The sequence below is a fragment of the Bubalus kerabau genome, chromosome 13 (genome assembly GCF_029407905.1).
Source record: "Bubalus kerabau isolate K-KA32 ecotype Philippines breed swamp buffalo chromosome 13, PCC_UOA_SB_1v2, whole genome shotgun sequence".
NCBI classification, from domain to species: domain Eukaryota; kingdom Metazoa; phylum Chordata; class Mammalia; order Artiodactyla; family Bovidae; genus Bubalus; species Bubalus kerabau.
In genome coordinates, this window is record NC_073636.1 from 13,380,235 (window position 1) to 13,402,139 (window position 21,905).

At 49.1% G+C, this 21,905-nt stretch overlaps 1 protein-coding gene and 1 long non-coding RNA gene across 4 annotated transcripts; one reads left to right on the forward strand and one right to left on the reverse strand.

Moving 5' to 3' along the window:
- The first annotated feature begins 596 nt into the window (after positions 1-596).
- GATA3 (GATA binding protein 3) lies at positions 597-21,397 on the forward strand. 3 transcript variants are annotated; one of them, XM_055543521.1, is made up of 6 exons: positions 597-919; positions 1,345-1,978; positions 4,319-4,855; positions 9,936-10,081; positions 14,387-14,512; positions 19,235-21,397. In XM_055543521.1, the coding sequence occupies exons 2-6, from the start codon at positions 1,738-1,740 to the stop codon at positions 19,517-19,519; spliced, it is 1,335 nt and encodes a 444-aa protein (XP_055399496.1). In that variant the 5' UTR covers positions 597-919; positions 1,345-1,737; the 3' UTR covers positions 19,520-21,397. The 3 variants fall into 3 exon arrangements, with proteins under 3 accessions (XP_055399496.1, XP_055399497.1, XP_055399498.1); XM_055543522.1 differs by having other exon boundaries at positions 9,939-10,081; XM_055543523.1 differs by lacking the exon at positions 14,387-14,512.
- On the reverse strand, positions 7,053-8,804 carry LOC129625347 (uncharacterized). Its single transcript, XR_008701358.1, has 3 exons — positions 8,649-8,804; positions 8,073-8,243; positions 7,053-7,690 (listed from the first exon to the last, which is right to left on the reverse strand). It is a non-coding gene; the product is annotated as an uncharacterized LOC129625347 (long non-coding RNA).
- Positions 21,398-21,905: the final 508 nt, after the last annotated feature.

The following is a 21,905-nucleotide window of genomic DNA, read 5'->3' on the forward strand; positions in this document are numbered from 1 at the left end:
CCAGAGGCTGGGCAATGTAGACCACGACCACCAAAAAGTTGCCACCGACATTTCAATCAAAGTCACATTCCGCCCCGCCCCCGACCCTCCCTTGACCCCCCAACTCTCCCCCGCCCCCCCCAGTTCCTCAATTTCTTAGGCAGTTCTCAAGAGACGCATATCTCCATGTATTCTGACATTACATTTTTTTTTTTCCTGACCACTTTTACTTGCAGAGACCTCACATCAATAAACGACCCAATACCTTGGAATGAATGCAAAAAAAAATGTTTGCTCATTTAAAAAGTCCGAAAAAGAAGGGCCGTCTGTAGAATAAACTTCATGAATGGGGCAGACCGGTGTCCCCGGTACGGAATAATCCATCGAGCCGGAATGAATTGGCAGGAGCCGGAGCCACATTTAAAGGGCCAGAGCGCGTATTCCCTCCTGCCCGCCCCCTCCGCCCCGAACCCCCTGGCGCGCCTAGCCCACCCTCCCCGCGGCCCCTCCGCCCGGGCTGCCCTCCGCGGCGCCCCTTTCCGGTCAGTGGAGGGGCGGGAGGAGAGGTGGGGGTGGGGGGGTGAAGTCCTGAGCGGGTTTGGGTTGCAGTTTCCTTGTACTGGGATCCTGTCCCCTCCTCGCCAGCGCCAGGCTCCTCCCCCGGCGGCGCGGATGACACTAGAACCTCCTTAAGTTCCGTCGCGCCACAGCTGTCTGCGAACACTGAGCTGCCTGGCGCCGTCTTGATACTTTCAGAAAGAATGCATTCCCTGTAAAAAAAAAAAAAAAAAAAAAAAAATAGAGAGGGAGAGAGAGAGGAAAAGAGAGAGAGAGGGACGGCGAGCGCGCGAGGCAGAGCGAGCCACGCAATCTGACCGGGCAGTTTCTGCTCTCCCGGTCGCACGCCTCCTTCTCTTCCTCTCTGCTCCTCGCTACCCAGGTTGGTACTGGCGACTTTTTTTTTTTTTTTTAAACTTTGATTTGTTTTCTCTCTCCATTTGGGAGAACTTTAAAGCACGGAAAACTCAACCCTCCTCTTTCGGGGAGTTTCTGGAGGCTGGAAAGTTGGTCCTGGGACCTGGGTCCCCGGAGGGAGGGAGCTGTCGTTCAAGTGGGAACCGCTCAGTCAGTCCCGGGATCCCGGGAGAGCCAGGCAGCTGGGGATGCGCTTGGGAGACGTCGGGTCCTTCGCTGCCTCCCGGTTTTCCGAGCTCCGGAGGGGGCGTGCGCGAGTGCGCGCGTGTTAGCGTGTCCCGGGGGCGCGGGCGCGGGGCAGGACGGCTTGGGGGGAGGAGATGCCACTTCATAAACTCAGGTGCTAAGTACTTAGGATCTCATCCAGGTCTCCCCTTCTCTCCTTTGCAGGTGGCCCAGAAAGACTCAGTCTTGGAGCCGCCGAGGAGCCCCCGGTGAACAGGAGCCTCACTTGCAGAATTCTAGCCAGTCCTCGCTCCCCTTTTACAATTTGGCCCGTTTTTGTCCTCCCGTACCTAATTTTGGGAATTTCTTTTTTTTTTTTTTTTTCTTCCTCTTCTTCTCTTTGCTAAACTACCCCGCAAAGATTTATTTTTTAAAAAAAATCTCACTTACTCACCTTTCCTTCCCAGCTTTCCCATTCCCCCACTGAAAACAAATCCTTAAACGACCCCCGCCCCTCCGACGGCAGGAGCACCTGCGGAGCCTCGGAGCCCCCGACCGCCCTCTCTCTCCGCGCGCGGGTTCCGGGCCCGGCGAGAGGGCGCGAGCGCAGCCGGGGCCATGGAGGTGACGGCGGACCAGCCTCGCTGGGTGAGCCATCACCACCCCGCGGTCCTCAACGGGCAGCACCCGGACACTCACCACCCGGGCCTCGGCCACTCCTACATGGACCCGGCGCAGTACCCTCTGCCCGAGGAGGTGGATGTACTTTTTAACATCGACGGTCAAGGCAACCACGTCCCGTCCTACTACGGAAACTCGGTGAGGGCCACTGTGCAGAGGTATCCTCCGACCCACCATGGTGAGTGCGCCCTGAGTGCGAGGACCACCCCTCCCCCGACCGGCTGTCCCGGCTCCCCGAGTCGGGGAGACAGGGAGGGACCAGGGGGTGGGGAGAGCCGGCCAAAGCGCCCCCCAAGTGCCGCTGCTGCTCCATTTAAAAAACTGGGGCCCGGAAATGGGCGAGGAAGGCGTCTCGATCGTCGCTAGAGTCTGTTTTTCAAAACAGTCGCAGCAGGCGCCTTTGCGCGGCTGCGGCCCGGGGGCCTGGCGCTCACCTGGCGGGCGCCGCGCGGCAGCCCTCTCTCCCCGCGCGGCCGCGGCTTTTGGGGCCTGGGAGGTCCGGGGCGCCGGGAGAGCCGAACCTCCGCCTCCGCCGGTCACCGTTCCCCAGGCCGGGCCTCCGGCGCGGGCCAAACTTGGCTGGGGCTTAGTTCTTTCTAGGGGCTTCGCACCCCCATTTATCCAGTGGTTCTCTCTCGGGGGCTTCTGCCGGCGTGCCTCGGTGTGTTTCTCCAGCACATTTCCAGAAGGGCCCAAGGAATGTATTTATTCCCCTCGCTGTGTTTCGGCCTTTCCCTAAAACTAGTGCATTTGGTTTTTAGGCATATCTCCTGACTCCTAGGCTCCGAGGAAGGGGATTCTGGTGCTTGACCAGGTTTTGGTAGTAAAACTACCATTTTAAGTTTGAGATGTTTGGGATTTCCTAGATTCCCGCCTGCACAGAATTTTCCTGCGTCTATGCTTTTTGGTTGCCTCCTTGCCTGCTCCCGGCAACTCTTGCCTTTCTCTCTCCTCCTGCCTGCAACTGACCCATAGGGTCCCAAAGAAGATTTAGGATCCATCAGGGTTTCCTTCTATGAATGCAATTCCAGTATTTTCTTTTTTCTTTCTCTTTTCATCTTGAGAAGTTCGGGGGAATTCTGAAATGGTAAAGAGAAACCCAGCCCTATGTAGTTGAGGGGGAAAGCTTTCAAACTTTCCATCTGTAAGTGGGTTCCCAAAGAAAAAGTAAGAGCAACATTTTAGGTGGAGGAACTGTGCGTTGCTCTCCTGGAGATCCGCCCTGGCTGCCCTGCTTAGGTCGCAGGGCTGGGACTGATGACAGAGCCCCTGTGGGAGCCGGCGTTCTCACTCTGCTGTCACCAGGCTTTAAACAATTGTTTCTGCAGAGGGGGTGCTCTTTGCCCTCGTTCTGTGCACATCAGCAGTTAAGTGGAAATGAGGTAAATGCAGCCTTAATATTATTTACTATACGACTTCCTGCATAATGTGAAGCATGACCCTCAGTGTTCAGAGAACTCTCCTTCCCCCTCATCTCCCCTCCCCTTCCTCTCTCTGAAGATTTTAGTTTCAGTATTGTTCTTAATGGTTAAATAGAATGTCAAACGCTGAGACAGGTACTGGATTAAAAGATCAATAAGTGTGTGGATTTGCACTTGCCGTGTAGACTTACCCCTCTCAGAGTGTCTTTTGGTCTGAGTTAGGGCTGCCTTATGGCTCTGTATTTTAAAGGAGGGCTCAGTTTACTGCGTATGAGTGAAATAGACACAGAAACTGGAATTTTGTGTCTCTGGGGCTCAGGTGAAAATTCTTATATTACCCTGGTGGAATCACAACCTTAGGGTTGAGATGGGCCTGGTTTTTTTTTTTTTTTCAGTAGGATTTGGGAGGGTGACAAAGGCAGACAAAAGTGCCATCCCAGGGTCTAGCCTTGGAAACTTTCTCCAAAAGCCTGAGCAATTAATTTTCCTGCAAATCTCATTTCAGGCCTGGTCATTTATAAGCCAGCAGTGAAGTAGGGGTACATGGAAGTCACCCTAAAATGGTCCTTCCCCTCTCTTCCAAGCCTTATCCTTCCTGCTCTGGGCCTGGGCGGCTGGGTCTGAGTGTCCTTCTGGTTTTGAGTGGTCCTGCAGCCGGGCTCACCCCTTTAGGCCTCATCCCTCACAGCCCACCCTCTTATCAAGCTGCCTGGGATTAGGTCTAGGCTAGGGGCCGCTGGGTCATTGAAGGAAACCAATAAATCAAGTCAGGTTCCAGAGAGGGACCTCGGGGCTGTGATTTAGAAAGTGTATCTGGAGAGGCCAAGAAAGCCAGGGCCCCTTCTTGCTCCATCGCAGCAGGTCTCAAGGGTCAGATGTAGGCCCTTGATTCCCTGGATCTGGTGGGACCTTGGTGTAGGAGACAGGGGTGAAAGGGGTGTGCTGGCCCAGGTACTGCTGGGGCCAGTCTGTGTTGAGGTTGTCCTGCTGCCGGGGTGAGGGGGGGGCAGGGGTGGAGGGCACGAACGCCCCCCAGTGCCTTTGGGGGCTGCTCTCACCTGCCTGTGTCTCTCTCTGGCCCCTTCCCTCCCCTACAGGGAGCCAGGTGTGCCGGCCCCCTCTGCTGCACGGATCCCTGCCCTGGCTGGATGGTGGCAAGGCCCTGGGCAGCCATCACACCGCTTCGCCCTGGAACCTCAGCCCCTTCTCCAAGACGTCCATCCACCACGGCTCCCCGGGGCCCCTGTCGGTCTACCCGCCGGCCTCGTCCTCCTCCCTGTCGGCGGGGCACTCCAGCCCACACCTCTTCACCTTCCCGCCCACCCCGCCGAAGGACGTCTCCCCAGATCCATCCCTGTCCACCCCGGGCTCCGCCGGCTCGGGCCGCCAGGACGAGAAGGAGTGCATCAAGTACCAGGTGCCGCTGCCCGACAGCATGAAGCTGGAGTCGGCGCACCCCCGAGGCAGCATGGCCACCCTGGGAGGGGCTGCGGCCTCGGCCCACCACCCCATCACCACCTACCCACCCTACGTCCCCGAGTACAGCTCTGGACTCTTCCCGCCCAGCAGCCTCCTTGGGGGCTCCCCCACTGGCTTCGGGTGCAAGTCGAGGCCCAAGGCGAGATCCAGCACAGGTAGGAACCTTCTCTCCCCCAGAGACCCTTCCCCCCTTGCCCCCCAGCCCCCTTCACAATCTGAAATCCCAGGCAGGGACGAGAGAGCCGCCTTCCCAGTTCTTCCATGGGGAGAGAAGGATGTGTGTCTTGTCTCGGTCCTGTCTTCAGAGCAGAGGGCAAGTGGGATCTGGTTGAAAAGGCCCCCTTAGAGCTGGAGAAGGAAAAAGATAAACAAAAACAAAGCCCCATCTCCTGCTTGTCCTGTGGGGGTACTGGTGGGTGCTGGCGGTAACCTGTAGTCAGTTTGCAAGCCCAAATGGAAGGCGAGGGAATAAATCTTTAGTGTTTAATGCTAAAACGAAACCTCCTGAAACCCAAACAAAACAGGTCCCTCCTCTGACCCCCCTGGCCTCTGTGTCCTGGCTCTCTCCCTCTGCTCAGCTCAGAGGGGGTCAGGCAGTCACCGGAGGACAGCCCTTGACACAGACATGTATAAATAAAGTATGTGTATATTTTTCGTCGGGGGCGGGACCCTGGCAAAAGCAGGACACACATTCTCTGCGTGGCAAAGGGGGCTCGAATCCTGACTTCTGGGTAGAGAGGGGAGCTCCGCCCTGGGGAAGCGGTTCAGTGACGATCAGAAGGACTTGTTACCTGCAGTGTCTTCGGCTACTACGGGGAGCCCATTACTAGGCAGGGGCAGGAAGGTGTCTGACGACCTACTCCCCGATTGATCTGAAGCCAGAGGGGTTAGGAAGGACGGAAAAAGATTCCCCAGGTGCCTGTCTCTGCTTTCTCTGCTCATCTGCTTACAGAAGAGCACCCTTCCCGCCGCCCCCCCTAAAATTGAGCTGCATGTGTGGTGTAGAGGCTGGCATGAAAGGAAATGCAAAGCCCACACAAAATATTTTTTTTTTTGCTTTAAAAATAAAATAATCCACTACCCATGTCGAAGTGGCTGAATCAGAGTTGGGGGTTCTTTGAGATGCCTTTTCAACGTATTCCTTTTTTTCCAAGATGGTTTTGGGAAGATTGGCGTGTCTCTTTGGGAAATATCCATTTCAGAGTAGGTGTCTGTCCTGGTCTGTCCTAACTGGCTACCCTCCCCAGCCAGTCTCTCTACAGACTCTGTAGACACTGAAGTGGTGGAAATCGCTTGTCTTTTCTGGATGAGACAACCAGTCTTGAAACAGAGCTTGCAAAACCCGGGTTTAGAAAACTTCCGAGCGCGAGGGCTATGGGCGCCCCAGTGACCATGAGATCAGTTTCCAGGGTTTTTTTTTCCAGGGTGACATTCACTCCGACTGCCTGGGCAGGACTGTCTCTATTTAGTTGATATGTTTCAGCTAATCCAATTATTTTCAGACTGCTGCACGCGACAGTTGCATTGTTTATCCCGAGCCAGGAACTTCACTAGAGCCCGGATGCGGTTAGGCTGACAGAAAAACTCAGACCTGCATGTTCAGTACATGAAAGTCGGCCGAGGGAGAGGGAGGCGGCGGGAGGAAGGGAGGACAGGCAGGAAAGCGGGGAGCGGAGGGTCCCCCGAAGCGCAGAGGGGGAGGTTGTTGATCAAGGCTGGATGGCTGCTGGCAATAAGAGCCAAACCTGTGCAGTTTTGAGGTCAGGGTGGGATTTTTTTTTTTAAAGTTCTCTTTTCTGGTAGGGCTGAAAAGTTGGGGGGAAGATCGTGGTCTCTGAGGCTGGGGTGGTGGTTTGTGTGGGGGGGAGGGGACAGAGTGACTTTTCCAAATGCCTTTGGTCCTCTGCCCTCATTTTGGAGTTTGATTCCCCACCCCCCCACCCCCCACTCTGTTGTGCGCACCTTGAGCCTGTCTTTGTCACTTTCCTGGAGACTTGGGACATTGGGGAGTGGTGGGGGAGAGGGTTGTGGTTTCCCTAAACCAGAACCAGGGGCACCTATATACCTATTTTCTTTTTTTGGGTTGGGGAGAGAGGAGAGGAGCCGATTTAAATTTGGCTTTTGACTTCCTCCTCCCTATTGCTTTCTCACAGTTTGAGAAAAAAAAAAAAAAATCCTGGGCCGCACACCTGGGCAGCGAGGGAGTTGGGACTTTCGGGAGTGTGGTGCATGCAGGGGAAGTTTCCAGACTCCTAAGGAGGGTAGAAGGGGTGGGAATTCCTGAGAAGGGGACTCTCTTGGTTTTTAGTGGTTGCTTTTTTTTTTTTTTTTTTAATTTAACCTCTTCTTCACAATCGCCTGAAGGAGGAGCCCAGAGAAGAGAGGGTTGTCGCATTTTGGAGAAACGGTTGAGCTGTGGTTTAGAGCACCTATTGCTTCTAACGCCCGGGCTGTCGGGCTGGGATGTGTCTTTGCAAACACGAGACTATAAGCCGTTTTTCTTCAGCAGGGGAGGGGGGGACCAATTCTTAGCTCTCCCCGGCTCCCCTCCATCATGGGGCGTGCCACTCCCCCCTTTTTCCTCTGCAATATCCGTACCACTTTCCATCTAACTCCAGGCTCAGGCTTACAGTCAGAGGCAGAGGGGTGTCTGAAAATGGCTGTTGAATGCTAAGAGGCCTGCGGTTGTCACCTTAGCGCGAGGTGTCTGTCTGAGCTGCTCACACCAGGCACTGAGCGCGGAGAAAGAGAGCAGGAGACAGTCAGGGCCTCCCTAAGGAAAACTGGTTGTTTGCTGAAGTCACAGATTAGAGGCAACAAGGAGAGAAGGAAAAAAAAAATAATAAGAGAAAACCAACACGAGGCAATCGCGAACTTGCCGAGTGAATCAAGACAGAAAATTGCTCTAGTGTGCAGAGCCTCGCTGGAGAGGCAACCGTTGCTGGCTTTCAAAGTCCCTCAGAAAAGGAAGCTGTCATCCTCCCTGCCGCCTGACAAAGGAAAGGAAATCAGACTGATGGTGTCAGGCGGGGACATCCCCAGCCCAGGTGGCCCAGGTGCCTGGGAGTGGGGCAGTCCAGCCCAAGCTAATGGTGATGGAGGAGGCTTGGGGTCCAGGAGACACCCCCAAAGGTCTGGGGGGTGAGACAGCAGGGAGCCTGAGGCCCCTGTCTTTGCAGGTGGGGGAGTCAGTATGGGCTGGATAGTGGGCATGGCTACCCCCAGGAGAGGCTGAGTTGGGCCGGTGGGCATGGCTGCCCCCAGGAGAGGCTGGGCCTGCCCTGGGGCAGGCAGAAGGGCTGGGGGGCCCCTGGCTGCCTGTGGCCACTCCTCGCCCACTCGCCCTTCCCTTCTTCCTCTGCGCCTCCGCACCTTCAGCGGCCGCATCCCTCCAGTTTTGACCCCAGAGCAGAGGCGTCTGCTTGTGACTCAGCCCAGAGCCTGCTGGGTGCCTTGCAAGCCCTCCTGGCCGCTTAGGGCCATGCTCGTGTGGATCATCATGGGGCTGCTTGGAAGGCTCTCTGTAGACTCCGCGTTAAGAACCTTTTTGGTAGGGGGAACAAAATGTGAAATCTCGTTACTCCTTCACTTTTTTTTTTTTTGAGAAAAGCAAAGTGGATGAAACTCCTCAGAGTACCTCCAGCTTGTAAAAGGAGGCCACAGCCACTTTCATTTCCAAAAGTCCGTTTCCTTCCCCAGAGCCCGTTCCTGGAGAAGAGCCCAGGCTCTGGGGGTGTCCATTCCCTGCCACCCCTCATGCTGGGTCTGGGGCTTTCCTAAACCTGAGCAGGGCCCCGGGCCCTGGGCTGGCCTTGCCCTCCAGGGGCAGTTGGTTCCCTCCCCCACCCCCATCCCGTCTTCCTGGTAGTTTGGGGTCAGCTGATTAATCTTTAAAAACAACTGTTAGGGGCTCATCTTTCCCACCATCCCCAAGCCTCCCCCCAGCACCTGGGAGATCCTCCTGTTCTTGAAGGGACTGGCTCCGGTTGGCTCCGTCTGGGAGGGCTGTGAAGCTCGTGTGTCTTCCTCAGGGGAATGAGCCCCCTAGGAGTGGGGCAAGTTCTCCCAGAAACCTTCCTCGGCTTCCTCCCCCTGCAGAAGTTCAGAAGAGCTGGCAGGCAGCTCCTACAATAGCATCTGGAGGGCTTCCCTGTGGGGGCTTCCCCTCTGGGGGCTTCCCCTCCAAAGGTGGGCCCGGTCACTCTCCAACCCCTAGAGTGAGCGTTGTTCCAACCTGGCCTGGCCGGTTTTTTTGTTGATTTTGTTTGTTTGTTTTTTTGGAAAAAGAGCAACTGCAGGCAGGCCTTGGTTAACGAGCCGACGGAGGGCCTCCCTTCCCCCTCCCCAAACTGGCCCATCCTCCTGATCCACTCGTCACCTCTTAACACTTCCCTTGGTTCTGTCTCCCTTCCCCCATCTCCAGCTCCCTCGCCTTCAAGACGCCTCTGTGTGTCTCTCCAACCCTTCAGACTGGAGTCTCCGGGGCTGGAAACCCACAGAAAACCTGGGCCTTTTCTAGAAAGAGAGATGGTGGGGAAGGAGTGGGCCCTACGGGGTCTTCATCTTTTCCTTGCTAGCCAGGGACGTTTACAATTTCATTGGAAGTAAAACCTAAAGCCCTCGCTGCTAAAAATCAGTCAGCCAATTGATCCATCTGTTCATCTGTTTATTATCTGTTTTCTCGATCTAGCCATTGATGAATCTTTCCTTTGGCCTCATCCTGATAGTCATTATTTAATCAATCTGTATAGACAGACCTGGTGATGAGAATGGATCATCTTTGTTTTCCTCTGAGGGAAATGAAAGGGGTAGTTAGCTTTTGCCATTGTCCGGGGCTCAGGATTTTCCCAGGGAACTGTTTCAAGTTGAAATCCGCCTTCCTCCTGGGCTCTGCTTCATCTTTCCCATCGAGTGGGGCCAGCCCCGGACAGGTGTCTGTTGCTTCTGATTCCCGTGTCACTTCTTGGGCCAGGGAGCTCTGTGTGTGTGTGTACGTGTGTGTGTACATGTGTGTGCCTGTGAGTACATACATGCATGTATGAATACATGGGAATGGTCAGGCCATGAGAGGGCTGAACAGTCATTCTTTTTCAAGGGAGCTGGAGGTGAGAAAGTTCCGCAAAAGAAGAAAAAGAGGAAAAAAAAAAGTTGTCTATTTAGCTTTCTTTCCCTAATTCTGCTGGTAGCTTTTTCGTGTGTCTTCCGTAAGTGACTTATGTGTGATGTTGTTTTCAGAAGGCCGGGAGTGTGTGAACTGTGGGGCGACATCCACCCCGCTCTGGCGACGAGACGGAACCGGGCATTACCTGTGTAACGCCTGCGGGCTCTACCACAAGATGAACGGACAGAACCGGCCCCTCATCAAGCCCAAGCGAAGGCTGGTGAGTTGTCCCTGGGGCAGCCCTGACCTGACACTCTCCATTTTGTGTCTTTAATTTCCCCTCTTCAGGAACGAGAGCTTTCTGCAGGAAATTGGCAGGACGGCTCAAAATCGTGTCAGCTGGCTTGGGGTAGCTTTCCCCTTGTCTTTGTTTTTTCTTTTTTTCAAATTAAATATACAGGAAAGTGTTCTGTCTCTCTCTCTATCGCCCCCTCCATGGTTCTTAAGTCACTTACCACATTTTTAAGGATGCTGACTTCTGATTTATCCAATCTTAAATATCTTCGCTGATAGAATGGTTGCTTTAACGGGACCAGGGTGACGGATTGAAAGTGTGTTGATAGCCACAGTTTCACAGAGAAGGTTAGTAGGTGGGTGGAGGCTCCTAGGTGCCACCCAGAACTTGTTTTTGGAGTCACAGAAGGGGTCTCCCAGGAAGTGATGATGGTCTCAGTGCTGCCTTAGTGCCCCGGGTGAGATCTCATGTGGCCAGGGCTGTAAGATGAATGGGGCTCATTAACTGCATTGCACAAGCAGCAGCCAGTGGCCTTTGTGGAGTTTTTCTTCTTCCGTGGTCTGTAGAATTGAGGAATTGCCACAGGTAAACACAGGGGAAAACTGATTTCTGTCCGGCTCCCTGGTCTCTCCTAGCATCTAGTCTGATTTTCCCTTTGAACTCTCGCCAGCCCGGTGGCCGTTTCCTCTCTCCCCCTCTTTTTTCCCTTTCTTAAACCTCTTGACCCCTAGGGATACTTGAGAAAACCTGGCACAAGCAAGCACATATAAGGAAAACTAGCAGGAGAGGTTCGTTTGCAAACTTGTCTTTGGAACCTCAGGCCAGATTGAATAGCAAGTGTATGTAACAGACAAATAAAAGCAGGCTTGGCAAATGATAACTCTAACCACAGTCAAGAGATCAAAATGCTTTTTGTGGTGGTGACGTTCACCAGGTGGAGAGGGGAGGAGGGGAATTTCCCCTTGCCGATGAATGGATGAAGTAGCATCCCTCAGATTGTAAGGTGGACCCCTCCAAATCCTCTGCATTCTTTTAAAAGAATTATTTGTTTTCCTCATTAGATTTTAGTGCAAATCAACACCTTTCACATCCTCTTCAGAAGAATGAAAATCTTTCTAGGGATGGCCATGCCCACGTGACTTTAATTTTTGGCCATCCTAGGTCTCCAGGCTTTATTTTTTCTGATCTTTGCCCCCGTCTCCAGCTTTCTCAACCTTCCTCCGACTTGTCCCCATGCTCTTTGGTACTTTTTTTTTTTTTTCCTTTCTCTCATGTGCAAAGCTAACTTCCTAGGAAAAAGCTGCCGGATATCTGAGCTCTGGAGATAACTCATAAACAACAACTCAGCTTCCCTAACCTAAACATCAAGATGTTTGAACGTATCAGAACAAGACGTTGTTTGAAAAAAAAAAAAAAAAAAAAAATGACTGGAGGTGTTGGTGCAGAATGAATATGATCACACCACAAAAGAATGTTCTGAATCACTCCAAACCTGGCCTTAGGAAAAAAAGAGAGAAGGGGGGGAAAAAAGAAAAGAAAAAAAGGAAAGAAAACTAACAACAAAAACGTTCTTTTTAAAATAAACCATGATATCATGATAATCGGGCTCTTTTTAAAAGGTAAAGAAGAAATAGAGAGCAGTAAAGTCTCAGACCCCGTGGTTGTTTGGTTGATGAGCAAGAATGCATTTGACATTTTCTCGAGGTTTCTTCTGTCTGAGGTGGATTGCCTAGGAGGGCTAGACTTGCTAAAATGTTATATAGTTTTGTCCTCATTCATCTTTCGTAAGAAATCTCTAGAACTCTGAGTAATAATCGCTTTTAATTGTAGAGTTCCTTTGCTGTCACATGTGAAGCTGTCTTTTCTTTCTTACTCATCTCTTCTGGGTGGTTTTATATTTTTAGTTCCATAGAATTCATATGCTCCAGAGAGACACTGGGGGCCCATTCAGGATATATATGCATATATTTTTAGTGCTTAGATGTATTTGACTTCTGAGTATCTAGAACTTCTTTTTTTCTTTCCTATATTTCCCTGTCTCTCCTTCCCGGCTCTGTCTCTCCAGTTTGCAGTTTCTGCTTTGCACTGAAGACCACTCCACCCCTTGGTAGATGCATATCTAACACCAAATAAACTCAGGCCATGCTGGAAATAGGAGAAGGGAAGACCCATAGAAATTTTTATTCCTAGTGGTGGAGGATTTTCATAAATCTCTAGCTTGCTTTATCAATACACTTTGTCTTCTGCTAGTGAACCAAACAGTGTGACTTTCAGAGCTTCCGTATAAATTCACTGAAAGTCTGAGCTTGCTTAGATTCATGATATCGTCAAGACACTACAAAGGACTATACCACGAGGCTCGTTACTCGGAACTCTTATTTTGTTGGCTGATGTTTTGTGCTTGAACCATCCCTTTCCAGTTGTTGGGCTGAGAAATCCGGTGCTTGAGTAGATATTAGTCTGTTGTATCCAAGTATTTCTTTTAAAGTGTAGAAAACCAGTCCAGGATGATAATAATCATCGGATGGTAATGTAATTGTCAAAATCCTTAAGCATCAATTTCATAACTTCATTTTCTTCCCAAAAGTGTACAAGAACACCAGTTAAGTCTTAAACGATCATGTTTCATAAAGGCGGGTGGACAGAGGCTTGTGGAATGAGAGACAGCACTTTTGGACTGGGGTGAATTATTTTCCAAATGGACTACTCAAAAGTAGAACTTTCTCAGTTACGAGGGAGAAGGGCTGTGTTTCCTTTTTAGTTCCACAGAACACAGAAACTAAGAATTACTGGGGGGAAAAAAAAAAGCAAAAAAAAGTGCCATAGCTCTGGTATTTAAACCTGTAGAAAAGGGGAGCATCTTTGGGACAATTTAGTAGCTTTGAAAGGAAAGGAATCACCCTGGTTCATTCAGAATTTCCTCCGGGTTTTCCATATCTGGCCACTTTGAGTGTTTGGCTCAAGTTCTTGCTGGATAAAATATTGATGGAAAATCTCACCCTGATCCTTGTCATTTTGTTCCATGCTCTCATAACCATGCCAGAATTTTCTTGATCACAGATAAAGAGCAGCTAAATTCTTTCTCTTTCTCTTGCCTTTGATAATGTTTTTGAGTCCAGGGACAGAAATAATTTTCCAGTTGAAAATTTATTTTTATGTTACAGGGAGTAGTGAGGAGATGAGAGGGGTTACCAGGGACCCACCTTCATTTTCTTTCAAAAGTTTTTGAGCTTAAGTTTATTTTTTTTCTGAGTATGGGTGCAGGGAATAGTCCCCTGATGCATTTAAGTACGTCAAAAAGTGAAAGAAAAATCTCCCTTTTAAAGGAAATGAAGGCCGTGACACAATCAAATAATGAAAATTCAGCTTGGGACTGACATCTGACCTGTGACCATTTGGCTCTGTGAAGAGCGTATAGGAAACTTTCCAGGGAGTCAGATGAATTGAAGACAGAAGTGGGGCCCATGTTCCTGGTGGACTGCAGAAGTCGTTGTTCTTCTTAGTTTGTCTCATTAACTGAAAACCACTTAAAGAGGATGAAGATGGCTGTCACCATGAGTTGGCCGAATCTGAAAGCCTGAGCCGTGCACATTTAGGATAGCTGCAGATGGGCTGGGTCTGGCTCACTTATGGTGTTCTGGTTTGGTGCTCTCTCTGTGGCCCGCCCCATGTGTGTCAGTCACATGTGCACAGACATTCTCTCACACTGTCAGCACCCTGCTCTCCTTATCATCTAGCAGTTCTTGATTTGGGATCTAGAAGGCACTTCTGATGCTTGGGTTTCCTCTTCTTTGGCTGTTAGTCTCTTGTGATGACCAGTATCCTTGTTGAGAGCTGTTTTTCTGGGGAGTCACTCTTCGAAAGGACCTCCTAGAGGCCGGGTGAAGAAAGCCACAGAGAGCTTGGTACCCAAACATGTCTGGTTAATTCCAAAAATTATTGCAACCCATAAAAATGAAACATCTGGTAGACTTTGTAGGAGGTGGGGATAGCTTGTGATTTAGAGAGGTAGGGTCAGCTTTCTGATCCTCCCAAATTCTTCACCCCGGGGGACAGCAGGCTACCTACTGACCACCAGCCCATGGTCTGATCTACTCCTAGGCCAGTGGGTCAGCTCTAATTTTCCTCTTGACACAGCTTTTGGGGATCTTTATTACTTTCATGTGGGCCACTTGCTAGTTTTGATTTCAGTGATAATTTTTTTCTTTTTTTAAGTTGGTCTCCGTGGTTCTGCAAACCCATTTAACATGTGTTTTGATTTTTATCCTCCCCTGTCTACCCCCTCCCCAGTCGGCAGCAAGAAGGGCAGGTACGTCCTGTGCAAACTGTCAAACCACAACTACGACTCTGTGGAGAAGAAATGCCAATGGAGACCCTGTCTGCAATGCCTGTGGGCTCTACTATAAGCTGCACAATGTAAGTGTCCGGGGGTCCCACCCCCCAGACAGTCTCCTTCGGTTGATGCACAGTGCATGGCATTCCCCTTCTTGATTTAAAAAAAAAAAATTTTATTGGCATGTAGTTGATGTGCAATGTTGTGTTAGTTTCACATATTCAGGAAAGTGATTCAGTTATACGGATACATGTATCTGTTCTCTTTCAGTTTCTTTACCTGTATGGGTTATTACAGAGTTGATTCATGGGGTTGCAAAGAGTCGGACACTACTGAGCGACTGAACTGAACTGAACTGAGTAGAGTTCCCTGTGCTCTACAGTAGGTCCTTGTTGATGATCCATTTGAATCACACAATGAGGAGCCTCAGAAAAATCATTGCAGGAGGATCCAGTGTGGGAAAGGACTGGGCACAGCGAAGCCTTGTCAAGACTGAAGGGTTTAAAATAGGTCGATCCAACCTCTTAGTTTGTATTGGAAACAGAATGCGTGGTGGACCTCATCTGGGTTTTTAAGGGGGAAAAAAAAATCTTCCCCTTAGCAAACCAAAAAAAGTTGCCAGACATATTTTGATGTTTTCTTGCATTTTAAACTTTTTGCAAAAAAAAAAAAAGAGTGTGCCAGAGAGTGGAAGAGAAAGGTAAATAGGATTGTGATGCACGATGCAGGAGTTCAGGGTGATTCAGTTACTGAGTGGTAGAGAGCTTGGCATAACCTGTGCTGTGAATTTTAAACGGATTCTCTGTATAAAAGAGACGAGATGAAATGGCTGAGATACTTCATCTGCTGAGTTTGTCCTCCCCGGGAGAACTCCTGCAAGGCAGCCTGCGGAAGTTATCCTTTCCAGGGAAAAGAATGCCTTTTTCCTTATAGATCATATTAGCAGAATGATAATTGCCAGTCAGTTACGTGGATTTGGCCATGTCAGTTTTGATCTTTCGATTTGGGGATCCTCCCATTTTGTAATATCTCTACCTTTAAAAAAAATTCAGCTATTTTTTTTTCCCCCTCGTACAACTCTGGCTGACAGGCTGTGACCCTAATGATGCCTGATGTTTATGTTAATCCCAGAGAAAGAATTTGTTCTCTCTCTCTGTCTTTGTCTGTCTCTCCCTGTCTCTCTCATATCATCTCTATGGTTCCGTCTGGTTTTCCTGAAGTCTCTTGGCCAGTCTGACTGGCAGAGTCTGGGAGTGAACTGGGGACAGGCAGAGGGGTTTGCTCAGAGCCATCCTGGCAGTCAGCGAGTCTTACCCAGAGACACTTGCGAATTGTGGAGGAAGATTTGCTGGTTAGAGTTTTTGAATCTCAGGAGAACTTCCCAGGGTAACCTTAGCAATCTAGTCCTTTGGTACCTCTTGGGAATGAGTTGATTCCTGGGGACCCTGTAATACACCCCCCTGCCAGCATGTCATCTCTGCTTGATACTCAGGGCTTGGAGCTGATGGAATGAGGGTCTTTTTACAATCCATCATTTCTCTCTCTTGCATCCCTAGATTGTGGTCTGTGTACATTTATCAGTGATGAAACCCCAGGCCTGTTTTTGCTTTGGGGAATTTCCTTGCTCACTGCCATGGAGAGAAGCAGATTTGTGATTAGAACCTGGAAGGTTTGGGGCCATAGAGTTCCTGTGCTCACCCAATGGTAGTCAACAAAATGATTTTGGGGGTGTGATGTATGGTTTGCAAAGAACTCCTGTTGTTTGACAACATCTGAGCCTCAAAGAGTCCCATGATGTAGACAGGGCAGAAATTATTCTGATTTTGTTTTACTTGAAAAAATGATGATTCAGAGAAACAAGGATGAGGGTGATGAATCAGAAGGGCCCAATGGATTTCTGAATAGCGACAGACCTTCCAGGGAGATCAGGAGCTCAGGACCATTGGGGACAAGGGAAGAGTGAGCCCCTTCTTATTGTAGAATATACCAGAGATCTGTTGGGAGTAATGGCTTGTGTGTGTGTATGTACTTCTTTCTGATTTCCATAGAAGTATAGGAATTATGAGAAATGAACCAGCTATAAATTTCTTTGACCGCTCAGCCACAGTGAGATGTGATCTCAGTTGTATCTGATTGAAAAGCCATCTATTTCTGAAAGATATGCTTTTCTCATTAATCCAAGAGAAGTCAAGGGCCCTTCTGCACTGCTTACTCCCACTCTATTCTTTTTCTTTTTAAAATATTTATTCATTTATGTGGCTGTGTTGGGTCTTAGTTACATCGTGGGAGATCTCTCATTGTGGCTCACAGGTTTAGTCGGTTAGTTCTCCAACCAGGGCTCAAACCTGTGTCCCTTGAATTTCAAGGTGGATTCTTAACCACTGGACTACCATGGAAGTGCCCTCACCCTGTCCTGGGCCCCAGTGTCTGGGAGATAGACGCGTGCTCATCCTCCAGAGTGGTTTTTCTGCCTTCTCTGGTTTAGTAAGAATTCACAGAAGGAGGCGGATTTGTTGTGTATTTAACAATAAGAGATACTAATCTATGAACATTCTCATCTTGTTGTGTTTTGTTCTGCCCATCGAGATACCAGGCATGCCCTAAGTTAGCTCCTGTCTCCTTATCTAGGTGTGTAGATAACTACCTCTCAGTATCAGTGCTGGGACTAGTTATCTGGCTTTGTGTGGCTATCTGTGTAACTAGATATTATATTTAGATACCTGGCCCTGTATATCTAGATATCATCATGAAGAGCGTGTGTCTAGGTGATATCTCAGGGGAGATTTGATGTGACAGTAGATTCCTATCGCCTCTGTAGGCTGCATCTTTATCTTGATTATAACTTTGAGGAAGAAACCCTGAGATGTTCTCTGAGCAACAACCTTTCAAGTCCTCTGCCGTCACTCACTTGGCCTTCCTGTGCAAGGGGCAGAGCTGGGGTCAGCCCCACCCCGAGCAGGTCTGCACTCCTGTCCGGGTGACCAGCTCAGCCCCTAGAAGCCGTGAGTTTGCTGCTCCCAGAAGTGTTATCAGCAGCCTGGCCCTCTTGACTTCTGGGTTCTCACTTCCTTCACTATCTCTTTCTAGCTTTTGGAGCAAACAGGCAGATCTTTGAGTCGTGAAATCTTCTTTTCCTCCACTCTTGAGGACCCTGGAGGAGGAAGTGGTTTCTGCTCCAAGGAGTCAGGAATGACTAAGACCTTCCCCCCTTGAGTCCCTTTGCCCATTTCCCTGGAAATGGGACTGAATGTGTGGTTGGTTTGGTGTGTGGGGCAGGTGGCTGCTGTTGAGGTCAATCTGATTCTGACTCCTCGAGGGGAATGATCTTAGTTTGCTTTGTCAAGTTCCCCCACCCCCACCTTAAGCAAATGTGTATTCAAAACAAAACATGTGGGGCTTATCAGGAAGAGAGTGATGCTATGCTGCCCTGAAGACAAGAGCAGCGATCATGAGAGTAGGTGCTTGCCTTGGTCTTTTTCCTCAACTTCATGCTTGGTCTTTTTTTTTTTTTTCCTAAATCTTTTGTTTACCCTGGAATTGTATTTGTTTGTTTGTTTTTTTAGCCACTTGGAGTATGGGATGTTAGCTCCCCGCCCAGGGATCTAACTCTTACCCCCTGAATTGGAAGCTCAGAATCCTAACCACTGGACTGCCAGGGAAATCTTTCATGCCTAGGCTTTGCTTTTTAGGAGGAGAGTGCTTTCAGGCTAGCACAGGGCTTTGTACCCCCTAAGTGAATATTAAATTCTTGTGGACTGGTTGTTTCACTGCTCATCTAGTTAGAAGTGAGTCGTCAGGACCAGGTAGAAATTGCAACTTCATCATCACAGTTGCTATGGCGGGGGCAAGAGGTTCCCTTTTTCAAGACACGTTATGTTAAATTCCGGCCCCAGAATGTACAAATTTCAGGGGAAGATCTTTTTTTCCCCTGTGTTTAAAATGACTTAAAAAAATTTTATGTCTAATGGGAGGATAATTGCTTTACAGTGTTGTGTTGGTTTCTGCCATATAACGCCATGAATCAGCCATAAATACATACGCATGTCCGCTCCCTCTTGAACCGCTCTCCCACCTTCCGTCCCAGCCCGGGGTGGCCACAGAGCACTGGCTTGAGCTCCTTGTGCTATGCAGCAGCTTCCCACTTGCTGTCTATTTAGGGGGAGATTTTACATCACCTCTTGTTTCAAAAGGCCATTAGAAGACAGGCAAGCAAAAATTACTTTGAAGCAGTCTGGGCTTCTCAAGGCAGAGAGACAAAACCCTTAAGATCGATTGCCTAGTGGTGCCAGAGTTCTAAGTCAGATTTTGGACCAGTAGACCAGATATATTTCCCTCTTGAAAATCCCTCCCTTGCCTCTCTTCTCCTGAAATTGTGTAAGGCAATTCTAGGAAGAAGACAAGTTATTAGATTTTAGTGAAGCAGAGAAATACAGCCATCTTGGGTGGCTCAAGAGTATGGTCCTTGGGGACAGAAAGTTCCCTGAGACCAACTTTCCCCCCAGTGATTGGTGCAAATGAATAAAATGAATAAGCCCTGCTTGGAACATCTTACCTGGGGCCTCTTGGCTTTTGAAATTGATAGCAGCTGAGACCCGCCCCCCCCGCCCATCCCCCCATCGCAGAACCCTCACTTGCAGAACTCTGGGGTCTCTGGGAAGGAATCAGGGGGTGTGGGGAGGAAGAGGCCCCCTGAAAGCAGATCCCTGATCTGGGGTGGTCAGAGGAACCTGTGCCTGGGTGTGGAAGTCTGCCCCCTCTCAGAGCCAGCCAAAAAAAAGTAAAAAAAAAAATTGATCTCTGTTTAGATTAACAGACCGCTGACTATGAAGAAGGAAGGGATCCAGACCAGAAACCGAAAAATGTCTAGCAAATCCAAAAAGTGCAAAAAGGTGCACGACGCGCTGGAGGACTTCCCCAAGAGCAGCTCTTTCAACCCCGCCGCCCTCTCCAGACACATGTCTTCGCTCAGTCACATCTCACCCTTCAGCCACTCCAGCCACATGCTGACCACGCCCACGCCGATGCACCCGCCGTCCAGCCTCTCCTTCGGACCTCACCACCCTTCCAGTATGGTCACCGCCATGGGCTAGGGTCCCTGCTCGAGCACCACTCACAGGGCTCCAGGCGAGAGTCCCTCGGCCCCCCTTCCACGTGCATTTTCGCAGGAGCAGTATCATGAAACCGAAACTCGATGGATCTGTGTGTTTTTGCAGGCATCAAGCAACCTGATGTTGTGGCCACTCGGACAACGCAGCCTACCGTGGTGTCTGTGTTCTCACTCCCCGAATCTGGATCCCATTTGTGAATAAGCCATTCAGACTCACATTCCCTATTGAACAGGGTCTCTCTAGTGCTGTGAAAAAAAAAAAAAAAAAAAAAGTCACCGAACATTGCATATAACTTATATTGTAAGAAATACTGTGCATTGAAAGAAGAAGACTTGATTGCCTCTCGGTCGCTGTCAGGAAGGCACGGAGGACGCCATGCCTTTGAAGGACAATGGGGGGAAAATAAAGAGTGGCGATTAAGAAGAAACTAGGTCTGATATCCAAATGGACAAACTGCCAGTTTTGTTTCCTTTTCCTGGTTACAGTCGTTTGATGCATTAAAAGAAAAAAAAAAAAAAAGGAAAAAAAAAAGAAAAAATTTGTAGGCAAATCATTCGTTCAAAGCTGTGGGCCTCTGCGTAGGAAATTCTATTACTCTGGGCAACGTGTTCCACTCTCAGGTTGCCCTGGAGGGTTCAACTAGACTTTCCTGGGCCTTCATGCTTTGTGAACATGTCCCTGTAATTGTTGTTTGTATGTATAATTCAAAGCACCAAAATAAGAAAAGTTGTAGATTTATTTCATCATATTATACAGACTGAATTGTTGTATAAATTTATTTCCTGCTAGTGTTAAGTACTGCTTTTTTTTTTTTTTTTTTGGTTTTTTTGTTTCTATTTTAATATTTTCTTCTTCTCTCCATTTTTGGTTGAAAAAACTGGGTGACGTTCAGTTGACCTAAGGTGGTTGTGCTCCACGGGGCTGATTTTTTTTTTTTTTCCATTTTGTTTCTTGATGATATTTATTAAATAGCTTCTAAGGGTACAAGAGCATATGTCCTTTGTCCTTCTCCTGCAGCCTGTGCTATGAGGGTAGCAGTGTATGAGCTACCCGCGTGCATGTCAGCGGCTCAGGCCCGCCAGCCCTGGGTCCTGAGAGCAGCCTGGCTGAATGTTAGCGCCCGTTGTGTTCTGTGTTAGTGATCACTGCCTTTCATGCAGTCTGTTGGAATAATAATATAAAGAAATAATAAAGTTAAAATATTTAAGAAACAACCAAATAACATCGTATTAAGAGTGGTGGCCAAGCTCTTCTAGAATCTGGTAGCTCTAGGTAATTGAAGCAAAAGGAGTTTAAACAAGATAACAGAGCCCACTTGTGTTCAGCTACACACTGGGAGAGAATGCAAACCCCAGACAGGAACATCGATGTGTTTGGGAAACTGGGCATCTTGGGAGCTTGCGATGCAGCCCAGAGGAAGGCATCCCCCGGGGCTGGAGGAAGTTCTGTGGTCCGCTCTTGAGTTGCTCTTCCCTCCTCCTTGTCTGGCCTCGAGGAGATCTTGCCAGAGAAATGGGAGGATTTCCTTGTTGAGATTCTCAGGCGGGCAGGTTGCAGCTGAGATTCCTCATGGTTCTCTGCAAGATGGAGAGGAGCTGGGCTGGGTCTTGAGATTATGTCTGTTTTGCTTTTCTACTGTTGAATCACACCACAGTGAAGGGTGGATTGGAATGTTTGCGAAACATGAAATAACCGTTTTGTAACTTACGCTGTACAGTTTCCTTTGACTCTGTTGACAGAATGTGTAACCCTGGCACACATTTGAAGAATCTCTGTTAATTGCCTCTCTGCTTTCTTAGCAAATATTTCAAAGCTAAAGCTCAATGTTGAAATAAAGAAGTAGAGAATTACTGACACGCATGTGAGGATCTGCCTGGCTCCTAATTCGGACGTGGTTTCCCGTGACTCCTGAAGCACCCAAGGCCGTGGGCCGTGGCCGCCTGTTGCCCTCGTAAACTTGGGAGCAGTTGTGGCTGGAGAGTTCCAGTGTCTCAGGGTTTGCCACTTTTTCTCTCCGTACAGATTTGAGCTGATGCCCTTTCACCTTAAGAACAGGGAGTTCAAATTCTTGACATTCTTGGGGGTGGGAGAAGGGCAGGCGAGAGTGGGGGGCACACATAGAAAATTCCCAAACTCAACAATCCAGTTACATTTTGTTTTAGGTGCTGCAGCCATAAAGGCACATTGGTTCCTCTTCCTTTTTCAGAGAAACATCATTTTATCATTCAATACCTGGATTTAACATTCTAAGATAGTTCTGGAAGATGATGCAGAAGATTTAAAAAAACTATATTCTCCAGTTTCTTGATCAGAATGTTATCATATGTTTTCATAGTTTTTAATTATTTTGTTCTTTCTTTTTTTTCAC

What these genes read in the sequence shown, in the direction of transcription:
- GATA3 (XM_055543521.1), top strand. Translation starts at nt 1,738, where the DNA reads ATGGAGGTGACGGCGGACCAGCCTCGCTGGGTGAGCCATCACCACCCC. An exon ending in GTATCCTCCGACCCACCATG is followed by an intron (nt 1,979 to 4,318) that starts GTGAGTGCGCCC and finishes CCTCCCCTACAG; the next exon opens with GGAGCCAGGTGTGCCGGCCC. An exon ending in TCAAGCCCAAGCGAAGGCTG is followed by an intron (nt 10,082 to 14,386) that starts GTGAGTTGTCCC and finishes CCCCCTCCCCAG; the next exon opens with TCGGCAGCAAGAAGGGCAGG.